The 24,466-nt window shown below is 38.8% G+C and overlaps 1 protein-coding gene across 2 annotated transcripts; it reads left to right on the top strand.

Moving 5' to 3' along the window:
* Positions 1–6,838: 6,838 nt before the first annotated feature.
* On the top strand, positions 6,839–24,005 carry tada2a (transcriptional adaptor 2A). Of its 2 annotated transcripts, XM_042486793.1 has the most exons (16): positions 6,839–6,951; positions 7,556–7,662; positions 7,753–7,812; positions 7,948–8,039; positions 9,045–9,202; positions 9,797–9,885; positions 10,161–10,233; positions 10,337–10,400; positions 12,871–12,914; positions 16,047–16,157; positions 17,404–17,475; positions 18,352–18,484; positions 18,922–18,965; positions 20,240–20,319; positions 22,233–22,450; positions 23,900–24,005. In XM_042486793.1, exons 1-15 carry the CDS (start codon positions 6,843–6,845, stop codon positions 22,416–22,418), a joined length of 1,422 nt encoding a protein of 473 aa, XP_042342727.1. In that variant the 5' UTR covers positions 6,839–6,842; the 3' UTR covers positions 22,419–22,450; positions 23,900–24,005. The 2 variants fall into 2 exon arrangements, with proteins under 2 accessions (XP_042342727.1, XP_042342726.1); XM_042486792.1 differs by lacking the exon at positions 23,900–24,005 and having other exon boundaries at positions 22,233–22,654.
* The last annotated feature ends 461 nt before the right edge of the window (positions 24,006–24,466 follow it).

The following is a 24,466-nucleotide window of genomic DNA, read 5'->3' as shown; positions in this document are numbered from 1 at the left end:
TTATTCACATCTGACACTGCTCAAGTGCTCTGTAGATACTGAGGGAAGTCATTCTGGATCATTATTGATGCAGAGTCATTTTAATTTTGTAAACGTCTCATGGCCTGTGCTTGCATATAAATCAGCAGTTTCAAATGCCATATGCCTTAATAGCCACTTGAGCCTTGTTTAAAACTCTGTGCTCAACACAAAACCTGGATGAAAGGAAACACGTACATCAGGAAATTTAGGTTGAACAGCTGCTGCTGCAATGACAAATATGTACAACTTATCTGGAGTTTCATCAACACATGAGCTCTCTGTGTAAAAAGACAAATAACTCCATCCTGAGTCACCTTGCACCACGTGAGGAGCTGATAGCATGTAAGCTTCTCTGTGTGGCTCATGAAGATTTTCTCCCATAGAAAAAGATTAATGGTAGTTAATGGTTAACAGCAGAATCTCAACTGATTGTAAACCCTACGTGAACTTTCTCTATGAGAAGTAATACAATTCATACAGTTTTTGCCGCTTCAGAGAACGTGGATATGAGGCTTACCAAAGGATGTGAAAAGGCTTTCGCTGTTGTGACAGTAGCCTAGCTAAAGGAGTGGAAGTGACATCACCAGCGCTGTTCTGAACAATTTCAAGATTTTCAACTTGAAGCGCATGCAGCTGCGTACACCCGCTCCTCAAAGGGAATAATTGAAAAAAGACATTGGAGCTGAGAATAAAATACTGAGTGGCCCTAATGCAACTCAAATGGATTGTGTGTTGTATCAAAGTTTATTGGGTTTATTTCTATGTCTGCATGATTTTTGGGGGCACCAAGTGGGAGGTGGGGTGCCCTTTTATAAATGGAGGGTGGCTGCATTGTCTGTGAAATCCAAAACAAATTCTTTATGCAAGGCATCGCTATCATCTGTTAACCATTTTGCAGGGATGAATGAGGAATTTATGTAGGAAAACTAATAAAATAGGTTTAAAGACTTAACTCCCGTCAATTCTAACACTGCATTCATGAATTACATCTTATTACATCAGTGTGATGCTTCCTAGACATCACAACAAGCCACCACAACTGCTCCCTTGTAAATCTAAATGTAATCTGTTATGTGTTTGACATTTTACTGAAAAAAAACCCTACATAACAAACATTTTAATGAGATATTTGTGCTGTTTATTGGGGTAAAATAGCATGAGGAGTGAGGTGATGTAGCATAAGGTCCTGTGCGGTTTTATTATCTTCATTGTTATTTACCTTTATTTGAAACCCATTTCATTTGTATCCATTCACTGTATGAAAAGTAGTAAAAAAATCAACAAAAATGTATTTACTGAAACTGAAAACAAAACCAACTTGTTTTTCCTCAACGCATAATGAATTAATCCCATTCAATAACTGGACCTTTTCCTGTAAACACAGCAACTGTATGTTAATTAGCAGGAGTGCCCAGATGGGGGCAGGTAGCCTCATAAATCTGAGCTGAAAGCATCCTTTAGAGAGAGATTACACAATTACCGCTGACATGTGATTTCAAACTAAAGAAATATGATTTTCTGTGCTGACCTTTACTCACAAATGTGATTTGCAAAGCATACTCTTAAGGTGTACGACCACTCCAAGTAACCACTCATTGTGAGAATATCGACATGCTGCCTTTTGTCTGAACTTATTTAAGGGCTTGTGTCCACTTTACCTCTTTACTTCTTAAAAGAGGCTTAATCTTTTTTCAGAACATTTCCATGACAGGAGCAGTTTAACTCTTTTTCATAGCCACTAAGGCGTGTGCCAGATGCCCTCTTTTCTTCGAAGGGGCCCTCATATTCAAATTGCAGCAGCTGGGAAGTGCTTTGGTAAGAGGCAAAGGAGTGGGCAGAGTCTGGGGGAGTTTTTAAGGATGTAATAGGGTGGGGGTGTGCGTTTGTTTGGCCGGTGTATAATCTGGCACACGTCTGTAACAGAGAAACCCCGAGGTTCTTAGTCTTTAATCCATATGAGCAGTGTGGGGCCTGCAGGCTGGGGTTTTCCTGGTCTTTCAGGCCTTTTACTGCGGGTGTGAAGGCATAGAGGAGAGAGAGAGGCATTGTGGGTAGGCGGGGGTGGCATGTGGCTGGAGAGACAGCAGGTTGTCTGCCCACAGGCAGTGATGCTGCAGCAGGGGCCGGCGTAGGGGAGCACACATGTCACTGTGAATCTGACATTATTTTCTTTGTTAGTCTCCATGTGGATAATGAATTCTGCCCACATTCACTGCCAAGACGTGATTTTATACAGTATGCTCCCACATATGCTGACCCTGGCACTTCAAACTGGCGTGCAGTGAGAATTGGAGGCTACTGTGTTCTCATACACATTGGGCTGCAGCAAACAGCTTCATAGCACTTGTTTTCAGATTATTATTATTTCTTTTAGCATTTTAACCTTTCATTATTTTGTTGATAGTAGAGTCCAGGGACAGAAAGGTCAAACTGCGTGCGTCTTAGACCACTGGCACAGCAGAACACCACCTTGCCAATAATTTTATTAGCCAACTGTTCTTCTGTGAATTTCAATAAAAAATTAAAAAAACACCAGAAGTAATTTGACGCCCCTCTCTGCATGTTTTTGGCATACTTTTATTGCTGCAGAATCCAATAATGTTTCAGACCACTGGTTCCCAACCCCGGGGTCCTGACCCTCACCTGGGGTCACAAAGCTTCACTGAGAGACACAAGGCCTTCTTGATTTGAAGTGTAAAAAAACTTTTATTAGTAAATATACAATAGGCCTTTATTCCGCATTCTATTCATCTCTGTAAATAAAACTGAATGAAATTGTTATTTTTAAAGTTAAGATTATCCTTCAAGATATGAATTAGAAAAACACAAATCTCACTGGATAAGGGCAGGTTGAAGACCTGAACACAATTAAGTTTTAATCCCAGAGCCTACACAATTAAAACAACCAAAAAGCTAAAAGAGGTCAAGCATCAGGGAGAACAAAACAATGAATATGTCAAAAAAGAAACATATTTAGTATGTATGACTGTTAAAAACAACAACAATGTAATACAGTCAATCATACAGTAAAATATAAGGGAAACCCGTCACTGATGCAATATTCACAGGAAACAATCTGCTTAAAATTCATCCAAATTACTTGTTTTACGCAAACGTCCTGCAGTTATTGCTTTCACTGTCTTAATCAGTTGCAATCTAATATTGTTTTTATGCATTGGATATTATACGAAACATCTATTAAGTATGTCATTTAGTCGAGGGTGTCAGTTTACTCAATGATAGAAATGGGCGGACTGCCATTATTATGGTATTATATAACTTGAAACCAGCCACTCGCAATCAGATTCATTTAACATTAAAAAAAGTAAAGAAATACCAATGGTCATGTTATATAGAGATATGTGCATTTATTTTAGAGGTTTAAAAATGTAAAAAGATCCTATTTGCATATTAGGAAGAATTATATTTTAAATGAAGATGCTGCAAAACCTTTCATTGTCAAAATCTTTCCCAAGAAGTTCTTTATAAAAATACTTTTATTTTAAATGAAAGTAGGTTATTTTTAACAATTAGCACTAAGCCTTTAACAAATTTTAGGGAAAAGGTTGGGAACCACTCTTTTAGACGACAACATGTTTACAGCATCGCGGCAAGGATTTGTTAAAAAACCCTTTCTTGTTTCAACGTGACAGGTCCATTTAAAAATGGTTTTCTGTATGGAGTTTGCTGAGGAGGATCTTGACATGCTCTCACAGTGCCCTGACCTCAACCCTGGTCCAACACCTTTGGGATGAACTGGAGCAGTGAAAGCAGAGCCAAGCTTATCGTGCCACATCCGTGTTAAACCTCACTCAAGCTCATGTGGCTGAATGGAAGCAAATCCCTGTAGCCAGGTTACAAAACCATATAGAAGGCCTTCAGAGGATATTCGTTTTTGGGACTGAGATGTTCAGCGATCTCAAGTGGATGTCATGTATGTGTGTTTATAAAGTTTTAGTTGTTGTGAGTCCCAGCGAGGGTCGCTCAGGGTAAAACTGCCAACTGTCACTCCGAAAAGAGAAGTTCTGCTTTTGAAGATAAATAAATCATATCGCTCTCACAGGATTGTTAAACAAACTGCGTTCTGGCAGTAAGCTGGAAATTCCACCGAGAGGGAAAGTACAACTGTCCCTTTATTGTGCACAGTCTGTCAGGAGGCTGCTTTGTCGTTACTCATGGATCTGTGCCGCTCGGGGCTCCTCATGCTGACTGAGTCTCTCCCTAGAGGTCTAAGGCAAGCCCAGGGGGTCAGGAGACGGGACGCGGGGTACGCTGCGTCTGAACGCACTTGTCACAGTGGATCGTCCTCACAGAGATGGCTCAGGGTATAAAAGAGGAAAGGAGAACACTCGGATTTAACCCAATGTGCAGTTTAGTAGCCACAATGTCCCCCATATTGGCCTTTACTAAATGTATTTGCTAAAATAAAGGCTACATTACACATTTTCTGGCATCATTTATCATGAAATATGAACGTCAGAGAGTTGTAATATCTCCCTAAATGTCACAACGGTCACCTTTAAGTCATGAGCCTAGTTTAACATTTCTCCGTCATATGAGTCTGTTTCCAGCTAGGTGCTGGGTGTCACATCTGTACTGAATCAAAAGGTCATTTCAGCCAAATCACACAAGAGAAAACATACTTTCTTGCTTACGTTTGGAGGTTTTGAGGCATGCAGAGTTGAAGTTTTATGTCTCAGTGTTTTAGATATTTGTATTGCCTGGTCCCCTGATGTGTAGCCACTTGGGCTGTCCTTGAGTAGCTGAAGTTGTATTTGATTCAGGGGCTAAAGCTTGACACAGGCACTGGAAAATATCAGGAGTGGTAGATACTTGCATTAGAGTGAGCTGTACTCCTGAAAGCCATTCTGTACTGGGTGAAGGAAAAAAAATCTGTCTGTCCATTATCCAACCTAATATATAATGGCCCGTACAACGCTTAGGCGGTGGTGTGTGAGTAGAGAATGACAAAGAGAGGCTTTTATTGTTTTGTGATCACAAGCAGTGCTACAGCAACATCTTGTGGTAGAAAAGAGAGACCCCCATCACTGAAGTCATTGGAGTGTGATGGAAAGTAATGAAGGTCACACTATTCAATGAAAATGTTTTCTTTTTTAAGTTATTTTAGCAGAAGCATTCTTTAAATTTCTTAAGTGTGTACACTGTCGAGTTGTTCGTCAGTTTGATGCTGTTAAAATGGATTGAACAAATCAACCAAAGTACAAATCTGTAGTGATTCAGTCTTTGCTCTGTTCATGATATAGTCGTGTATATATAGTAATTACTTGACACTTTATTCACACTGCATTGATGCCAGTTTCACTTACTGTTTTACTACCTGTTTACATCTCCATCCATCCATTTGTATCTGCTGATCCAGAGCCAGGTCACAGGGGGAGTAGACTGAGCAAAGTACTCAAGATGAGAACTAAGAATTTAAATGCCAAAGACTGCTTCTCTCCTCTAATTGTTGCAAATATGACAAAAAAGACACTAAAAATGATAGAAATTATAAATTAATGGTGGCAACAGTAGTGGGATAAGAAGATGAGGGGAGGAGATTTACATAGACTGGAAAATTGGTACATTTTTAAAATGTAAAATGAAATTAAATACTATGAGTACAAATGGGGAAGGAAATAGAGTGGGGGGTTATAATGAAGAGATAAAAAAATTCTCTTGAGCTTTATAAGTGCAAACAAACAAGGCACATTTTCAAGTCCTGTTTCTCAGATAGCTTCTGCCTCAGGTTGGGCAAAGACCAGATAGGCTACAGAATAATAGAAATAGAACATAAATGAAAATATGCAAACAATGTGTATTAAAAAAACAGCAAGTCTATTTCAAATTAGCTGAAACAAATCTAGTAATGAAAACAGTTAAGAGCTTTCTTGACTTTAACAAGCCTCAGTGATTTAATTTGATCTCATTCTTTCAAGGGTTTAAACTGAGTTTAGTCTGAAATTATCTGCATTTATGTATGAAAATGTTCCCCAGTAACAAGACAATATTAAGAACAAACTCCTTGTTTTCTACACAAACACCAAATTTGACAGTCTTCATTGTCCAGTGTGATGACTGAATTTCCAAGGACTGCAGCCAGTGTTGCATATCACTCTAGAAGGACTAGCTTAACCCGTGGGGCCTGCTTTAATATTACACACACTTGCATCGCTCTACAGGCAAGTAGATAATTATTTTTTTAAAACTTTTTTTGTAGTGTCAAATACTCAACACACATACGGCTCCATACAAAATGGTCTTTTCAAAATCAAGCTTTGAAAAATATTATACATTAATATGATTTTCTACTTTTATTGATATTTAAGATTAGGACTGATGTTGGTTTAAAAAAAACAACAGAATTTTAACCCTTTAAATGTCATTTTTTTGTCATGATGCCACTGTGTTTTTAGATGAAAAACAAAGAAAAACAAATATTTTCAATATACTACATGCAAAGGAGATGTTTTTTATTTATTTGATTACCACAGCACGTTTTATGCTTTGATGGCTGTGGGATCAAAAATTGCAGTTTGAATGTTTGTTTTTTTGGTTTGTTTTTTGCACTTAACATTATGAATGTGACAATTTTGTTTACACGGTGTATTTTAGTGTGATTGTAGGAGCTGAGCTGGAAATTCCAAGATCAAACAAAAATAAGAAAAAAATTAAGGCATATTCGTGAACATAGCCAACATTATCAACAACAAAAAAAACAAAAACAAATTAAAAGCACAAATGCGCCAACAAGTTCCTATAGTAGTCTGAGTGGCACTCCTCGCATCTTACAGCAGGTGGCAGTAATGCAACACTAACTGATGCGAGCTGTCTTTAAACCTCACAGCAGAAGAAGAGGACGAAGACATTCATTCTGGATATTGTTTTGTCAAAATATTAAACTTATGGATCGCCTGGCATCTTTTGGAAGTAAGTATCAATAATATTATCATAGTAAACTGTAACCACCGCAGCTTCACACAAAACATCTGGCTCCATTCTCGTTATCTGTTGTTAGCTGCTTAAACTCCACTGCAGCTAGCATTGCTTTGCCAGCGCTAGCATGTAGCACTATTTACATTTCGCATTTGAATGGCGTTATATGTTGTAGCTTAAAATCTCGTGGTTTCTTGATGTATAACTTTCAGGCGCATTACACTATAACAGTGAAATAGTTTAATATTAGTTCAGCTTTCATAAAGAGTCATAGCATAGCTAGCACTGGGGCTAACATATATGCGGCGGTTTGTTTACAGCCGAACATTCAGGCTTTAGGCCGCTTTGAGAGATCACTGTGCCGATATCCTTTTCTTGTGTGTAAATGACAACTAATGTTTATATCATAGTGTGCCATATTAGTTTGTAGTGATTAGGTTTAGGTTTATTTGCACGAAGAAAAACAGTAGAAAAACAACATCAAAAGAAGAAAGAGTTGTGCTCCAAAAGACACAATAATCAAATACAAAAGTCTTGTAATCAAGAAAATATATAGATATAACCCCTAACCCTGCATTAACCATCATGTCCATTTTAGATGATCCCTTTGATAAACCACCATGCAGAGGTTGCTCATCTTATCTAACTGAGCCTTACATCAAGTGTGCAGAATGTGGACCATCACCTTTTTTGCTCTGCCTCCAGGTGAGCGCCTGACCAACATATACACACAATTTTCTTATTACAGCTGTTTTTTTTTGTTATTATTAGACTGAAATTAAATGTTTCTTCCAGTGTTTCACCAGAGGATTTGAATATAAGAAGCATGAAAGTGATCATAAATATGAAATCATGGTAAGTAAAATGATAAATGTGAGAGACACACACACACGCACACACAGACACACACACACACACACACACACACACACACAGAGACAACAGCAACACAATCACACTTTAAATCCCCACTCTTACCTCTTAATGCAGACGTCAGACTTCCCCGTGCTGGAGCCTGGGTGGACAGCACAGGAGGAGATGGCCCTGTTGGAGGCAGTCATGGACTGTGGCTTTGGAAACTGGTGAGTGGGAGCCTGTAATACAGTCTTGGTCAGAGTAAATCTAATTTCCACCAAAATGTTGATGCCCCACTAATGGCTTGTTGAGGCTAAAATATATCTTTACTAAACAATCCACAAATTTGCCTGGAATTCATGTTTCTCCTTGACCTTTCTACCCCATTATTCATGTGACTAGACTCCAATCTGCAGAGCAACGGTGTTCACTTTTTGCACATTTTGATTATTTAGACAGAATATTCTAAGACTGATGCTGTATGTAATTATTTGTTTGATGTAATGTTAAAGAAAACTAAATACAATCGAAATGTTCATCACAAGAGGACAACTACTTCCATGACATCACTCACTCGATGAATTTTCTTAATCTAGTTAATGTGCTGTTCTTTGGTAAAAATGACTTAATGAAAATGTCTTTGGACATGAGAATTTGGGGGCCTAATGAAAGGGTTAAAATTGACCTAACTTGTTGCAGTTTAACATGATTTATGATTAATTCTGTACTATTTTTAAATCATAAAATGGTCTTTGAACATAAGGTGTAAGTCAGCAAAGCGTAATATCCTTTTTATTACAAACAAGGATTTAGAGGGGTTTATTCCTTTCATGGAAACCTTGACTGAAAGGCCCTTACAGTTAGTGTTATGATGAAAAAAATATGTTACAGTCATAGTCCACTGTACTGCTTTATTTTTTAAAAATCCTGAAAACCTCGTGGATTTTAGTCATATACCTTGGCAAATTTTCTTTGAGATGGGGCACCCACTAACTCACCTGGTAGAGCAGGCACTCCATATACAAAGGCTAAATCCTTGCAGCAGCAGCCGCAGGTTTGATTCCAACCTGCAGCCGCTGCTTTATATCATCATCTCTCTCCTCCCCTTTCACTCTAAAAGCTGTTCTATACAATAAAGGCATAAAAGCCTAAAAAAAGTAATCTTTAAAAAAAACTCTTTGAGATATTGTTGCTCACTTACGATTTTTGTTTGTGGTAAATTTCTTCTGCAGGCAAGATGTGGCTTATCAAATGCGCACTAAGACCAAAGAGGAATGCGAGAGCCACTATATGAAGAATTTCATCAACAATCCGCTCTTCTCCTCCACCTTGCTCAGCCTCCGGAAAACAAAAGACTCTCGCTTTGCAGAGGGCGCTATTCCTTTCAAACGTCAGTATCTACTTCATTCAGCCTCCTCATGTTTTCACTAATGTTACAGGAGAAAAAAGAACCAGCAAAGTCAGTAAAGTTATTCTGTTCTTACATTTCCACACAAGATAAGCAACTCATTTAATTTTAATTTAGTTCTGTGTTGCCACGCCCCAGCCAGTAGCCCAGTGTGCTTTACTGTTTAACAGTATTAACATTAAGTTTTGAAAATGATAGTAGTGTTGGTTTATGGGCCTCCAGAGCAGCTAGAAGAAAGAATTACTCAAAAAAACAACAACAAAATAAAAGAACACAAGGTGAAATGAAACTTGAAGCCTGAAAGCCAGTGACAAGTTGAGCAGAAGCAGTTGGTGAGTCAGGATCTTGTCTCAGTTTCTGGAGGGCTTCGCGATTCCATCTGTCACAGTGTTTGAAAGCTTGCCAAACGTTCACTGTCACGTTCACGCAGCACACTTAAACTTGAGGCAGCGCAAACAAACTCTTTACATGACTGCTCTAAGAGGTTTGCAGGGAACTCATTTCTTGTTTTTACGCACAACACAAACAGATGCTTAAATTTCAGTGTGCATATAATGTGTTTCTCTAATATTACAGCCACTGATGATCCCCCTCGGCCCACATTTGACTCTGTGCTGTCTCGGGACATGGCTGGATACATGCCTGCCAGAGCAGACTTCATGGAGGTGAGGGGATACATGTGTCTTCTGCTTAATAATCTGCATGCTAACATATACTGTCAACATTTCAAACAGGTGAAATGGACATTAGATGGTCTATTGTAGAATATTATTGAAAGTCATGCTCTTACTGTTGCTTCTTATTTTTTGCTTTTACTCACTCATGCATTGTTTTCTTGACAGAGTGATCTTATTTGTGATTATTGAATAGCTACATGAGAGCTTGGGAATATATAAATAAAACCAGTAGATGATGAAAATCATTTTTACTGTCCTGGTAGGAGTTTGACAACTATGCAGAATGGGATTTGAAAGACATTGACTTTGTGGATGATGATTCAGACATCCTACGTGGTGAGTAGAATCGAAATAGAAATTTTAAAAATTGTTTTTCATTGACAAAACTGAAGAAAATTGTGTCAACAAAAGCATTTACTCATGTATTATTCTGTTTCAGCACTCAAGCTCTCAGTTGTTGATATATATCATTCAAGATTGAAGGAGAGACAACGTAGGAAAAAGTAGGTCCTTTTTTTAACCCATTAAATTATAAATAAAAAGTATTGATGTATTTGGCGCCATGTAATGACCCCTTTGTGTCAGTAGATGGCACTATATATTGCCTCTTGGAGTCTGATTTCCCACAGATTCTTTATGCTTTCAGGCTGAATAAATGCATGTCATATGAAATTAAGATTTGCAAGGTAAACAACTTTAAACCCTCGATTTGTATCTTCTTAATAATGAATTCCAATTGTAATATATTTATAAGTTCTAATCTAAACTGTATAATTTTTATCTTGAGCACTTTGAAGACACAAGTCCTGGGAGACTGGGATTGTTACAGAGTCAGCAGAGTGATTATAATTGTCATAGTTAAGCCTTTTTTCAGGCTCTCATTAACAGCCACAGGGAGTCATTTAGGTGCCACTTACAAGCTGCGGGAACTTTACTGTTTCTTGGAAATGGAGAGAAAATGTGCTTGTCTCCTGGTGAACGCTTAGCATGCCAAACTGTGACGTTTTGACCCAGTTTCAGGTCCGCGTCCTCCCTACAGGAGAGTTTAGAGAATGTATTAAAGCCCATAGAATATGTTAGTTGTGGGGAAAAATCAGTATAGCATAGTAATGAGATATTTTGCGTGGCAATATTGAATCTACATATAGATGCCAAGAACTGATTTTGAATTAATAATTATATGAGTTATTAACACTATAAAATAATGTTAACCTACGTTTAATCAGTTGCTATTTCAGTCCACTAAATAGCGATGAAAATGATTGAAGTGAGATGAGCAGTCCGGAAAATTTATCTTGCTTGATAAAAACAGATGTTGACAAAGTTTTCCTTTTGAGACATATGATCTGACATAGTTTTAAGTTGAAAAAAATGTAAAAAATTGCAACATATCATAATATATATGTAATATAAATATAAATAATATAAATATTTAAGATCACATCACCTTAGCATCAAGATAATATCGTATTGTGGGTCCCCAGGTAATTCCCATCCTTAGAATATGTTTGCTGCACATTCTCTGCATTTTGATTTCACAAAAAAGTAATGTATGATTTTAACACTTTAAACTACAAGTTTAAATGTATACAATGCAAGCTTTTCCTACAAAAGCAATCTGTAGACCCATGCAAAAGTAATACCACTCCATCATCACTTGTGGCCCACTAGAAGTGTGTGGCGGTCTGATTATCTGCAGAGACTGCCTTCTGCCTGTATTTTGTTTTTAGTTTTCTACTTTAGGGATGTTCTTGTGCCCAGAGCACAGGCGAGCAGCACGCATCCAAGAGCAAGCTACGGAAATTGCAGATACAGTGCTGACATAAAAATAAAATAACAAAAAAATTAAGGTGAAACACCAAGTGGACAAAGCTTGTTCCAAAATGAGGGTAACAGAGTCTTGGGCTGGCTTTCACTTTTAATGCCAATACTGTTTCCAAACAGCAACTGACAATTTCTGCTGAGTGTAGTTTTAAGTTCGAATATTCAGTTTCGGGACATCTTTTGTGCTCTAATGTATGTTTAATTTTAGAGCAAAAACAACAAGTACATAAAACAGTAATTTGATCAGAAGACAAATAGTCTGCCACATTTTTGGTTATGAACTTAGTGTCCATCCCGTTAGTATCTGTGTGGGAAGACTAAATAATAGAAGCATCAGTGAGTAAAATGCATTACAGTTCAACTGCACTCATACACTACATCCCCCAAAGTGATCCAACAATTAACCCAACAGCCTATAAAAACTGAAGAGTATAATGAAGGTAGGCTGTAATTGAAGGACTGTTGAAATATGTTGAGGGAAGTTTCCCTGATTAAGTGCACTAAACTAGCATAGGTTTTTGGCAGTTGGTCAAAAACAAAATAAGTAGTTTGAAGAGGAGAGATGAAAATAATGTTTGCCTGGCTAATTTTCTATAAAAAAAAGAGATGTACATTCAAGGTCATCAGTCAGTACACTTTCTAGAGAATCTCCTCTCCACCGTCAGCCTGTTAGCTGTCACTCCTGTAATGCATCCACTACTAAATCAGCTTAAATGAGTTTGTGCTCCCCGAGCATGCTGGAATGGCACGTCTGGCTGGGGAGGCATGCGTGTTATCTTGTCCCCTCCTCTTTCCAAGAACCTTATTTGATCTCTGTTAGCTTGTAGCTTGAGGGTCTTCTGAGCCATTGACACAGGCTAAGGCCTTTTGCTGTGATGCCTGAACTTAGAGTGCGCTTTGAAAGGGAGCCTGCTACACACCTTTTAAGCGATGTCACTTAAGTCTCAAACGTAATTATTGAACAAAATTCCTGTAGCTGCTGTGTGTACAAGACAGATGTGTATATGGGTTTTTCAGTGCCATGATGACTTTAGACTGCAACAGCTAATATAATTGCATATAGATAAATGCCAGGTTTCATTTAGAAGAGAAATTGCAATAGTAATGTTGATTTGCATATTATTAAATCTACATTTTAATCTCTTTCAGGGTAATCCGAGACCACGGACTGATCAACCTGCGCAAATTCCAGAGTGAGTCCTCTTGTGAAACTCAGCCGGCCTCTGCTGTGGCAGTATTCATAGCAACTCAGGGAGGCATCTGATATCTAGCAGCCAAATCGCTGCTGAGCGTTTCTATGGATGCATGCAAACAACCCCGGTGTAATAACCACCGTTAACCTCCGTGGCCCCTCGGGTAGCTGAAGTGTGGCAACTGACGGAGCTTGTATTTACGATCAAGGCTGGGAATAGTCTGTGTGCCAGAGTGTGCCACGGCATAATTGCTTCAACGTGAATAGATCCCCATGCGATGAGCGCTGCTGCCATAATGACTGAAATGCAGGTGGGGGGGCTTCATTTTATTGATCCACCTGTCACAGGTTGGATTTCAGCGAGCTCAGTAACGTAATTCTTTGCATCTCTTGGGTGTTTGCATTAGAGGTCAGACAGACGGCGAGGGGCTGTCTTTTTTTTAAAAACACTCCGCCCGCCCACCCAGCCCATTGTTATATCTCCACGTGTTGCACTGTGAAATTGGCTGTGGTTTGGGAGTTGAAGAGTTCTCCCCTTATGTTTTATTTATGTATCCTCCAGCCTCCAGTTAGCCCTCCTACCTTTTTTCCCTCCATTCTCTTATCTCCCCAGTCTTTCAAGACAAAAGGGAACTCAGTAGCTGTAGAGCTGCAGACTGGTTGTCATGGAGACTGTCAAAGACTGTGTGTTTCTGCAGTGTGTGAGTGTGTGAGTGTTCATGTGTGTGTCACATGCAATAATAGAGGCAGTATCTGAGCCCGGGAGGCTCACAGTATCATGTCTCAGTGAGTGCTGGAGGCAGATTGACCAGCGTTGTTGTTTTAGGACAGCAGTGTGTCTGACGTCTTGTAAAAGCTTGTTGCATTAAAGGGATAGCTCAGATTTTTTAAAGTAGGGTTGTCTGAGGTACTTTTCCAAAGTCAGATTATTACGTATAATAGATATCTGTCAGCACGCCCTCAGTTAGGAAAAGCAGGCTGCTGTCTGACACAGAAGCTAAGCAATGTCCTGCTATGGACAAGGGTCAGCAACAAAAACCTAAAAAAGCCCCCCCCCCCCCCCCAAAAAAAAAATATTTTAAATGTATGCTATATTGAGTGTATTTTCATCTTCTTTACCTTTCTGTTTGACAGCCTTTTTTGGGGGGGAAAAAGCCATTAATCACATCAGCTCCTCACCTATGCTTTCATCTAGGCCACCAGAATCCATTAAGAAAAACAGTAATTTTAGCTCGCTGAATACTGGAGCTGCTGGTCTACTGCTGCTTCAGGCAGTTAGTTTGTGTCATTGTATGACTTTGGTGAATCTGAACCAAACCTTTTAAACAAAAAGTTATTTATTAAAACAAACAAACAAACCGATTGAAGCAGCGGTAGACCAGCAGCTCGTGTTCAGCGATGTTAAATCACTGTTTTTTTTCATTATTAATGATTTTCTAATCGACAGACTAGAAAGGTGTTTCAGACTATTACACTGGGTTTTTTTTTTTTTTTTTCAATGAAATCTGGCTTCAAAGAGAGCAACATAAGGCTTAATTTTCCTGTTCAAAATCCCCGTCTGACATTAAGGTAAATCAGTAAAAATACTTTCAACATACTTTCATCACTTAAACTGATAATGATCTATTTAGGTGGAACATTTTTAAGGTGGCTTAAAGCAGTACATTGCTTAGCTTCCATGTTTGACTACTTTAAGCTTCTCTAAACTGGAGCGTGCCGACTGACATCTACTCTTTGTGACATACTGTCTACGGATAAGTATTTAATATAACACCGCTTCAAAAAAACCTTAACTATCCCTTTAAATGATTCAGGCCTGTGTTGCTTTGTTTGCAGTCAGTGTTTGTTTGCAACCACCCAGAAGTCCAGTGTTGATGTCTCCTTAGAGATGACATTGTCCTGCACGTTCGCAGCGGTTTAAGAGCATGATTTCATGTGTTTGGCCTGACATGGCAGCTGCTCATTAGCGCTCGCATGCAGGAGTCTGATGAAGCAAGTTGACCGACGCACAGCCACTCCTCTCACACCCACGCAACAGCTTTCCTCTCTGGCTGTGACACTTGTCTGTTACTCAGCAACACGGGTGCTGCTTTGAGATGAATACAACAAGCTCTTCAGAGTTTGCATGCTTGTGGAGTGAGTTAAGTGGCAGTAGCTAAAAGTCTTTGAAGCAAATTGCGGGAGGGGTGGGTGTCTCTTTGATGCAGAAAGGTTGTGGGATCTGATATTTTAGCACATTTTTCTTGTACTCTTCAATCCGGCTCGAAATCATGAATACGATATTACTCAGTAGATATTACTAGATAGTAGTGATAGTTACATTTAAAGTGCTGCTCTCTACTGACACTCTCTTTTAACCAACTCAAAAAATCCCTGATGTCGCAGTCTTTCACAATGTGTTTATCACACAAGTTGACATTGCAATGATGATGAAATATAATCTTTACTGCAGCCCTGGTTTAAATACAAACAAACAGGGTTTGAGCCTGGTTGGCTGGTTAACATTGGCATTTTGGCATGCTGACCTTTAGCTCAAAGCTCCAATGGGCCTAAGTTCAGCCTCCCAGAGCCGCTAGCATGGCTGAAAACTCTTTAGGCTTGTAAAAAGTTAGTTTGGATTGTATGTTTTCGCTGTTTAAAAAGACCCGCGGTGATGAATCTATTGCTCAACAAAAAATATTTAGTTTGCTGACTGTTGCATCATAATCTAGCTATGAGTTTGTAAAGGGAATGTGGTTCTGTTTTAAATGTTAAATGTACAGTGTGCAACGATACCAGAAATAAATTAACATGTCTAGATCCATATAATTTGTCTATAACTCCACAGATGGCAGCCTCAGGAGATCATAATTTAGTGCTCAGAATGACTGAGATAACAGATGCAAGTACTATTTACATACATATGATTTCATTGTTGATTCAGAGCTAGTGATGAAGTGGACAGTGCACTTTGTGGGAAATCAGGTAAACAGAAAGAAACTAAATAACGGCACCTCTTCCTCAAATGCAATAAAAATCACATGAACTATTGATGCGTAAAAGTATCTAAGGGGGTGGATTTTTCTTTCATACATCTGTGTTATATTTGTTTGTATCCTCTGCCCACTCACTTCTCTCTCTTTCGCTTTCTCAGTGCTGGAGCGATGCTACCCAAAGGAGGTGCAGGAGCTGAATGACGTCATGAGACGATTTGCCAGAGTGGTTGGACCGATTGAACATGACAAATTCATCGAAAGTCATGCACGTTAGTATCTGGCTGAGTACACATGGATAAGCTCTGAGAGTCAATCACAAATATAGAGAATTCATTTTACCAGTTCTTGCCTTGACATAACTGAATGATTGTTGCTTCAAATTAGATGTTTTTTATGTATTCTTTTAGGGGATACATTTGTTTGCACAAAAGGGCAACAAATTAAAGAAAGAACCAACACTGTGACCCTCCAAAACTGCTTGAATGCTGCTTGTTATACATTCTCCCAGTTTCCAAATTTCATTTATAAGTAACATAATTTCACTTGGAGTTTTGCTGACGGTGAAGAATGCTGCCCTGTTGTTTCTTTTGCTCACTTATTTAGTGTTTTTCCTGAAAGTAAAGGTTTGCCATTTTGGGGCAAAAAGGCTCATTTGTGGTGGAGAGTTAGATTAGAAGATAGATACCACCGTTATGCTGCCTTTAAATGTTTTGCTAATGTTTTCAAAAATGGCAGAGGCTTTGGAAATGTATATTTGGATTGATGGTGCACTGACATTTCCTTATTTCAGTCTAAGAGTTTTTCCTCCCAGCTATATGTGTCATCTACATAATTATGGTAACATATTTTGTTGTTTTTCATAATTTAGAGCCAATGGAAACATGTAGATGTTAAACAGAAGAGGTCCCATTATGGACCCATGGGGAACTCCGTTTGTCATTTTTGTCCATTCAGATATATAATTAGCCATAGACAAACTTAAACACACCTGCCCTGCCTAATCATATGTTGTCTTAGAAAATGTTGATATTCCAGACTCATCTTTTTCTACTGTCATTATGCTTTTGCATGTTCTGTATAAAGTTATCTTGCTAAATTGTTAGCCTGGATGGCTTCTAGATGCCCACAGCAGCATCCATGTTGCCATGTTGCCTAGCAGTGGTGTACATGATTTCCCATGCCATAACCATGAGCTCCTGAGCTCCATTTGTAGGTAGCATTATACCTTGAGAATACTATCAAACTCTCTGTAAATAACTCTATATGTGTGTTTTTGTTGTTTTGTTTTTGTTATGTCAAACTTTTTCCCTCAAAAGTGTCAACACTGGTCAGCTACATGCAGACTGTACGTGCATGAGTAGATATCTATGGCTTGAAATTTGTATGAACTTTTGGTTCAAAATGCTTGTTCATTGAGACTGGTGAGACTTGAGCTGCGGCTGTGAGAGACAGAGTTCAGGTAGCTGTCTTTGTACCAGTATGTTCAAATTTGCCTTCATCTCCTTCTCTTTGCAGTGGAGTTTGAGCTGAGGAGAGAGATCCGCAGGCTGCAGGAGTACAGAAAAGCAGGGATCAAGTCTTTCTGCAGTAAGTCTGCTTTGACCTTTTCACTCTTGTGTTCAACAAAACTTCATCTGAAAAGTTGCACGCTTAAGCAAGGAAAATGTATTTCTATTCAGATTTGAGCTGAAGTCCCTATTTTGAGTTTCAATTATTATTTGCCGCAGCACAGTGTATCAGGTCTTTGGATCATTTTTGGGTACCATAATGTTTGGCTAGTTTGTTGATGCATGGCACACAGAGGTACTGAATATTTTATTGAGTTGCTATATCAGCTACTCTTGGACTGATAGAGAACCGCTGGCCAAATAATTAAAAGGCTTGAATATGTCCTTTTACATAATTAATTATTTCAGTAAATGGATCCTCAGTAATTCATTCGAAGCAACGTTTTCTTACCTGGAAACTGCCCATTATCACTTTTAAAGCATTAGGCCTTAAAAAATTCTCTATTCTTTCAAAATAATTTGTGACTAATTTTAGGGTAATTTTCTTGACAACTTTTCCTAATTTCTTGCAATATGCGAGCTATCTCTTGCCAATTTGCTGATTGTCCTTTTCCCAAGTATTTGAAAGAAATCAAACCAGTTTGTTCAGTTTTAAAACGTTAAAAAGGCAGTACAAGAAGACTTATGTTGATTTCGAAGGGTTAACTATGAAAACATACATTTAAGTGTTTTTTTTTTTTTTTTTTGTTTGTCCATATAGCCAGTTTGCCAATGATTTCTTATAACACTTGTTTTGAAGTGTGTCAGAAAACTGCTTTATGTGAATGTTCAGAATGGAGGTGTAAGGGCTAAGTGTTCAGGACAAGGGGTGTATTGGGATTGGACCTCAGTCACTATCCTAGCCACACCCCCCTCATGATATCTCTGCTGACCTTTCTGTGCACCCAACTTTCAGGTGCCAAGGTGTACGAGCGGGTGAAGCGGATGCGGGAGGAGGAGCGGAGGAAGAGGACCATGTTGTGTGATGTGCTGCAGTACATCCAGGATGGCAGAGCCTGCCAGCAGTGGCTCAGCAAACAGGCTGCAATGTGAGACTTCCTGCTTGTTATCCAGGGTGTAATAGAAAGGGATGGTGAAGTCGCGCTCCCTGGAGATGCTGACCTCCGTCATCACACTGAGCACCAGCCGTGCTGAGACGAGCAGGGCAGACGTTTATGTTACTGAGCATCCCACTTCAACTTCAGTCTCTTCGGTATTTTTAGTCTTTTTAATGTGCCGCTGCTCTTGTTTTTTTCATCCAAGGCAATTTCTCTGGGTGGTATCCAAGCTCTTCTAATTATTCCACCCTTTAAAAAATCTTGAATGCAGTGATTCATCTTTTTTGGATGATGATCCTGGAGTGAGAATAGTGAACAAAGCCCAGAAATGCTGTGTGTAAGTGGGACATGTGTGTGTGTGTATGTGTGTGTGTGTGTGTATATAAATAAGCTTGTAGAGTTGCTAACACTTTTCTTTCTGATTACAGAGATGCTGGCATCACTCCAGCTGTCACAACAATCACGGTGTCAGGTACGAAGCTCCTCTCCACCTTTCCCTCTGTACTCCCTCCTCTCTGCAGTTTTGGCATGGCCCCAGGCACAGTCACATTAATGCAGACGCTCCTCCATAAATACACTCGAAAAATAGGCCCTACATGCATATTTATCTTCCAGTTTTTCCCTTTCAAATTAGCTGCCTCTCCTTAACCTCCAGAGCAAAAATGGGACACACACTCCCACACGGCTATATTTACACAATTTGCACACCGTAAATATTTGTTCCCCTGTCTCCTCCAAGCAAATAAGTTAGCTGCATGTGGTCAGTAATTTTTTGGTTTTGTCTAGTTTGACGTTTGTGTGTACTACGTACACATTAACTAAATATATTATTACTATTTATTTGTTAATATTATTGTTTAATCAGTTGAGTATCTATAAGTTAAATTTAGTCCGGTTATGCCAAGTTAACGTTATTGGGTTGTTTTTGTTGGAGGCATGTTTTTGGGTTGTTTGTCCATCCCATTCTTGTAAATGTGAGAACGTTGTAGGAATTTCTTGAAATTTAGCACAAATGATTACTTGGACAGCATTGATAAGATTAATTTTGATGGCTTAGGCCTTGCATTTATCTCCTTCTCCTTAACAGGATATCTCAAGAGCATCTTAAGAAAGTTTCCTTAAATTTGGCACAAATGCCCACTTTGAGTCAAGCATGAACTGATAAGAATTTAGTAGTCAAAGGACACTGTGACCTTACAAAACATGTGTTTGGGCCATAACTCAAGTTCATTCACTAATTATGATACAAATTCACACAAATGGCTAATAGGATAAGGTGGTGACATTTTATATCTAAAATGAAAAAAGTCAACTTCACTCTGACATCATAATGGAACACAAAAACACTTTTCTGGCCAAAGATTTAACATCCTTTCTCAGGAACAGAAGAGGAGAGATTTGGTTAGATTCGGACTTGGTGACACTAATCTTGGAAGTCCACCTTGAAACTGTGATGATTGTATTGACCTTCTGTGCTGCCAGGTTGAAAATGTGTGTGAAGCATTTATGTTTTCACAGATGTGGATGTAACTGCAAGTACGTGGAGAGATACGACTGTGTGGCGTTAAGTGTAGTTTGGAAATAATACACCTTTTATTATACTCTGAAACATTTTTTCTGGCATCTGCCTCCCACCACCTTCCCTAGCTTCTCTGGTCAGTCCTCCCCACCCTGTGATTATGTTGATTACAGCTCAGACCAACACTGGGGTGCTGCATGTTTGACTGTTTAATTTCTGCTCCACAGCAACAGGTAGGCGGAGTGCCCCTCCTCTCAACCTGACTGGGCTGCCAGGAACAGAGAAACTCAACGAGCGGGAGAAAGAGGTGAGCTCTCTCTTATCCGTGCCTAAAGGGTCATACAGAAAATTCCCAGTTGGCTTCAACTGAAATACTTTGCTTGATGTTTTGACTGACTACGTCTAAAAACAAAACAGTTTATACAGTTCTATAACACGAGGCTAAAAATCTATCCCATATGCCTTTAAGGGAGGATCATGCAGTAATAGATGGAGGTATTTGTCCATACATATTGACAGTTTATTATGTATTGCGCAGGTTTCGCACAGGTCACAGTCAGTTAAGCATGAGAGACTCCCGCCTCTTGAAAGCAGCTGTAAAAATAGGCAAGGTGATAATGTCAGGTACCCAACAAGAACTAAAGCACCTTTCCCACTGCACCAAAAACCCACTTAATACCCACTAACATCTGACTTTTTAAATTGAGTATTCACTCCCGGGTTAAATGACTCTATTATGACTCTACTATTTATCAGCTCCGGCTTCTATCGGCAGTGATGGAAATACAACACCTAAGTGGACATGCTAAGTTTAGCTCCTTTGCCAGTGCAATGCAACGACAGGCTGCCACAAATCAAAACAGTGCATAAACATTGTTCCAAATAGTTCTGCACCGAGTTTGAAAGAGAATAAGTAACAGATATAAAAACCACTGTGACATTTTCACTGACCTTCATGCTTCTTCATACTGTTCAATAACCTGCCGAACATAACTCAACATGAAAGAAAAAAAAACCACAAAAAGGCATACTGGTCTGTTGCAGAGCTGTGTACACAACTCTGGTCTACTGACAATGGAAAAGGGGGTAAAAGGGTCTACAGCCTTGCTGCGGGGCTAAATGCTAACATCACTATTTAAGCATGAGTGTAGTGACAAAGCTAACTTTCTGATAAGGAGCAGGTATTATGTTTACCATGTTCACCATCTGAGTTTAGCATGATTACCATTGATAATAAACACTAAACAGACTTGAAGGTATTAGGTCATAATCCAAAATATTGGACATATTGAAATTTTGATCTGATAATGGCACTAGATAAAAGTCAGAGGATCACCAAAATTAGCATTCTTCGGGGATTATGAATATCAGTACAAAATTTCATGGCAGCACATTTAATAATTGTCGAGATATTTTAGTCTGGACCAAAGTGGCCGAGCAACCAGCAGACAGACATGTAGCCGTGATGTTCAGATTGTCTGATTCATGGAATTTCCCAAATTTTGGTGAGCAGGTATAGCTGACCCGCCCACCCATTATATGACTCTTCCACAATACCTACACAATGCTAAGTTAGCTTTTAGTTAGCTATAATGTTTTTAGGTCACAAGGGAGGCAGTTAAGGCCGGATTTGGGATAAAATGCAGCACTTGAGTGAGTGCTACAGGGACCAGGCAAATAAAATTACTTAAAATATTCTGTATAAAAACCATAAACATTATCTGAGATCCATTAAAATGACTTTAGTCCACTTGCTTAGGAGGGGCAAAGGAAGGATTGGTTTGATTTAGTCTCATACGGCTTTGCTATGTACATTCATTGAAATCGAGCAACAATATAACAATTTAAGAAAATCAATCTTTTATTTATGAAAAGATCTAGGGTAGATTGGGGTAAGGGTCACATCTCGTTACTTATATGGTGAATCACTTTTTCATTTCTAATGGATAATTGCTCAGTTTGGCCAGTTTTTTTCACTACAGTGTTGTGTGGAAGTCAGGTGTTTGTCTTATACCAGTGGTTGGTGCGATTTATAAGGATTAGTATGTAAACTATAAATGTACTGTGACGGCAGTTATACAGATCTTAACCTCCCTGTATTCTACCAGTGTTTGTAAAGCACAAGCACTTTGTTTGAAGCCTGCTGAGGCCATTTATGAGACATTGTGTATGTTTTTTAAATGTCTCTTACAAACCCTTGTATTTTTTTTGTGCTTGTAGTTATGCCAGGTGGTGCGTCTGGTGCCGGGGGCCTACCTGGAATACAAGCAGGCCTTGCTAAATGAGTGCAGACGGCAGGGCGGGCTGCGTCTGGCACAGGCCCGAGCGCTGATCAAGATCGACGTCAACAAGACACGCAAAATCTACGATTTCCTGATCAAGGAGGGATACATAACTAAGGCCTAGGAACATTTGATTGGACCACGGAGGAGATTGTGGTTAGTGGTTCATTGTTTTCTAATCTTGTAACATGGTGTGTTTTTGTAAGAGGTTCACATTTTAGCTGCTGATTTGAAATTTTGTAACTTTTGCGAGGTCTGTTTGTGTTGTGAAGTTTAATATGTATTAAAATAGTTTGTATAATTCTGTCAGAAGAACAGTCATACTAATATGGAGATATATTTATTTCTCCTGTCATAAAATGTTTATGAAAAAAACGGATGTGTTTGTTGACATTTTAATTTGCACTAAAGCAGCCCTGTTTGACGAAAATGTTATGGAACACTTAATTTTGCAGGTCCCAGGAGTTTTTTTTTATTTAAATGAACTTAAGTGCAGTGGTTAATTAATAGGACATTTTGTAAAAAAAAAAAAACACCACTGTAATTTTGCACTAATTATTAGGGTAATTAATTATTTCCAGTTAATCTAAAGTCTAACCTCAGACTCTTTTACCGTGCTTAACTGAACAAGCAAAACTGACATTTGTCCACAGGCAAACATGTGATTCAGTTTATATGGAGTATAAAGTCTCAAATAATAAATTAATATTTAGTGGAGTTTAAATTGAGCTTTTATTTTAAGAAATTCTCACTTGAATCATCAAGCGTTCATAAACTTAACTAATTAGTATTTTCTCTGTCATTAGTGCCAAAACAAAAAGTTCTTAACAAACTTTCTTTAAAATGATTTAAGAAGTTACAGCCCTGTAACATAAAGTGCTATTAATTGTTTTGAAGTCAGACTTGGTTAGTAAACTGCCCAAATGATCTCATTGTAGCTGATACAATCAAGCAGGAGAGTCAATGGATATGGATCAGTGAACTGAAAATATATTGATTATCTGTATCTCTAACAACTGTTTAAATTTCAATACAATAACAAGTTGCATGAAATACAGTTTTGTGGATTCAGGTCTACAATCACACCTTTAAATATCTGAAAATGTAGTTGGAATTCAAAATCCTAAATTTCAGTGTGATCAGTGCTGAGCTGACCGTTTTGTCAGCATTTTTGAACGCTGACACACAGTGACACAGACAGTTAGAATCATCAGTGACTCGATCTTTTCTGTCTCCATCTGTGGATGTGTTCGCTTGGTGTGACGTGGGAGAAGTGTGATGAATCTAACACCGGTAGGAGGCCACCAGCCTCCGACAGGCTTATCTGAGCAGAGAGCAGCTGCAGCATCAACCTCAGTTAACGGCCTGATTATAACGGCAGATTCAACCTTTGATGATAAGGGTGAGACGACCGCGGAGAAGCGTCTGAGCTGAATTACTAAAACTCAGGGACTGAATCTGGATTTAAGAGGATGCGAGAGAAAAGAAATTCAGATTTTTTTTTCTTTTTTCTAACGCCCACATGTGTCTTATCAAATCAAGACTCCACAACGAACGAGAAGCAGCATCGTTAAATTTCTCCTTTCACTTCTGCTCATTTCACAGGATACAGTTTTCCTCGTGTCACACTTGACGTCTTTACCCGAGAAATCAGCTCCAGCCAGCCTCAACAGCCCAGGCTTTGATCTATCCTCTCTCCCTTTTTACGTCCTGTTTAAAGCTTGAGCTCTTACGACTGCAAATAGTGGCAGTTGGTGTTCGGTCTGCAGTGAAAGCAGATGAACAAATGTGACCTGAATTTTCTGGATTCAAATGTGAGGCACTACAATCAGAGCAAACTGACTGAGAAGTCGTCTATATCACTGACGATGAAGCCACTAAGCTTTTTATTTTATTTAAAACACTTCAATATAGTAATATATAAAGCTAAAATCAGTTTGCCTGATGAGCCGCAGCCTACTTGTAGTAGAGTGGAGGTTTCTGACAATACATCACTTGCTTGCAAAATGTATGAAAAGAGAAAACATTTTTAAAGGGTGAAACTGTAGCAACACTTCTGCTTTTAAGAGCAACTTTATAGTGAGACAAACACATTTCTGGTTGTGGTTTCATCAAGTCATCACAGGCCCCCAGGAAGAGTGCTGGGCTTTGAAGTCAATTTTCATAGAGCCA

Source organism: Plectropomus leopardus, chromosome 5 (assembly GCF_008729295.1).
Source record: "Plectropomus leopardus isolate mb chromosome 5, YSFRI_Pleo_2.0, whole genome shotgun sequence".
NCBI lineage: Eukaryota > Metazoa > Chordata > Actinopteri > Perciformes > Serranidae > Plectropomus > Plectropomus leopardus.
Note: the sequence above shows the minus strand (reverse complement) of the source record. Positions and strands in the feature narration are given on the sequence as shown.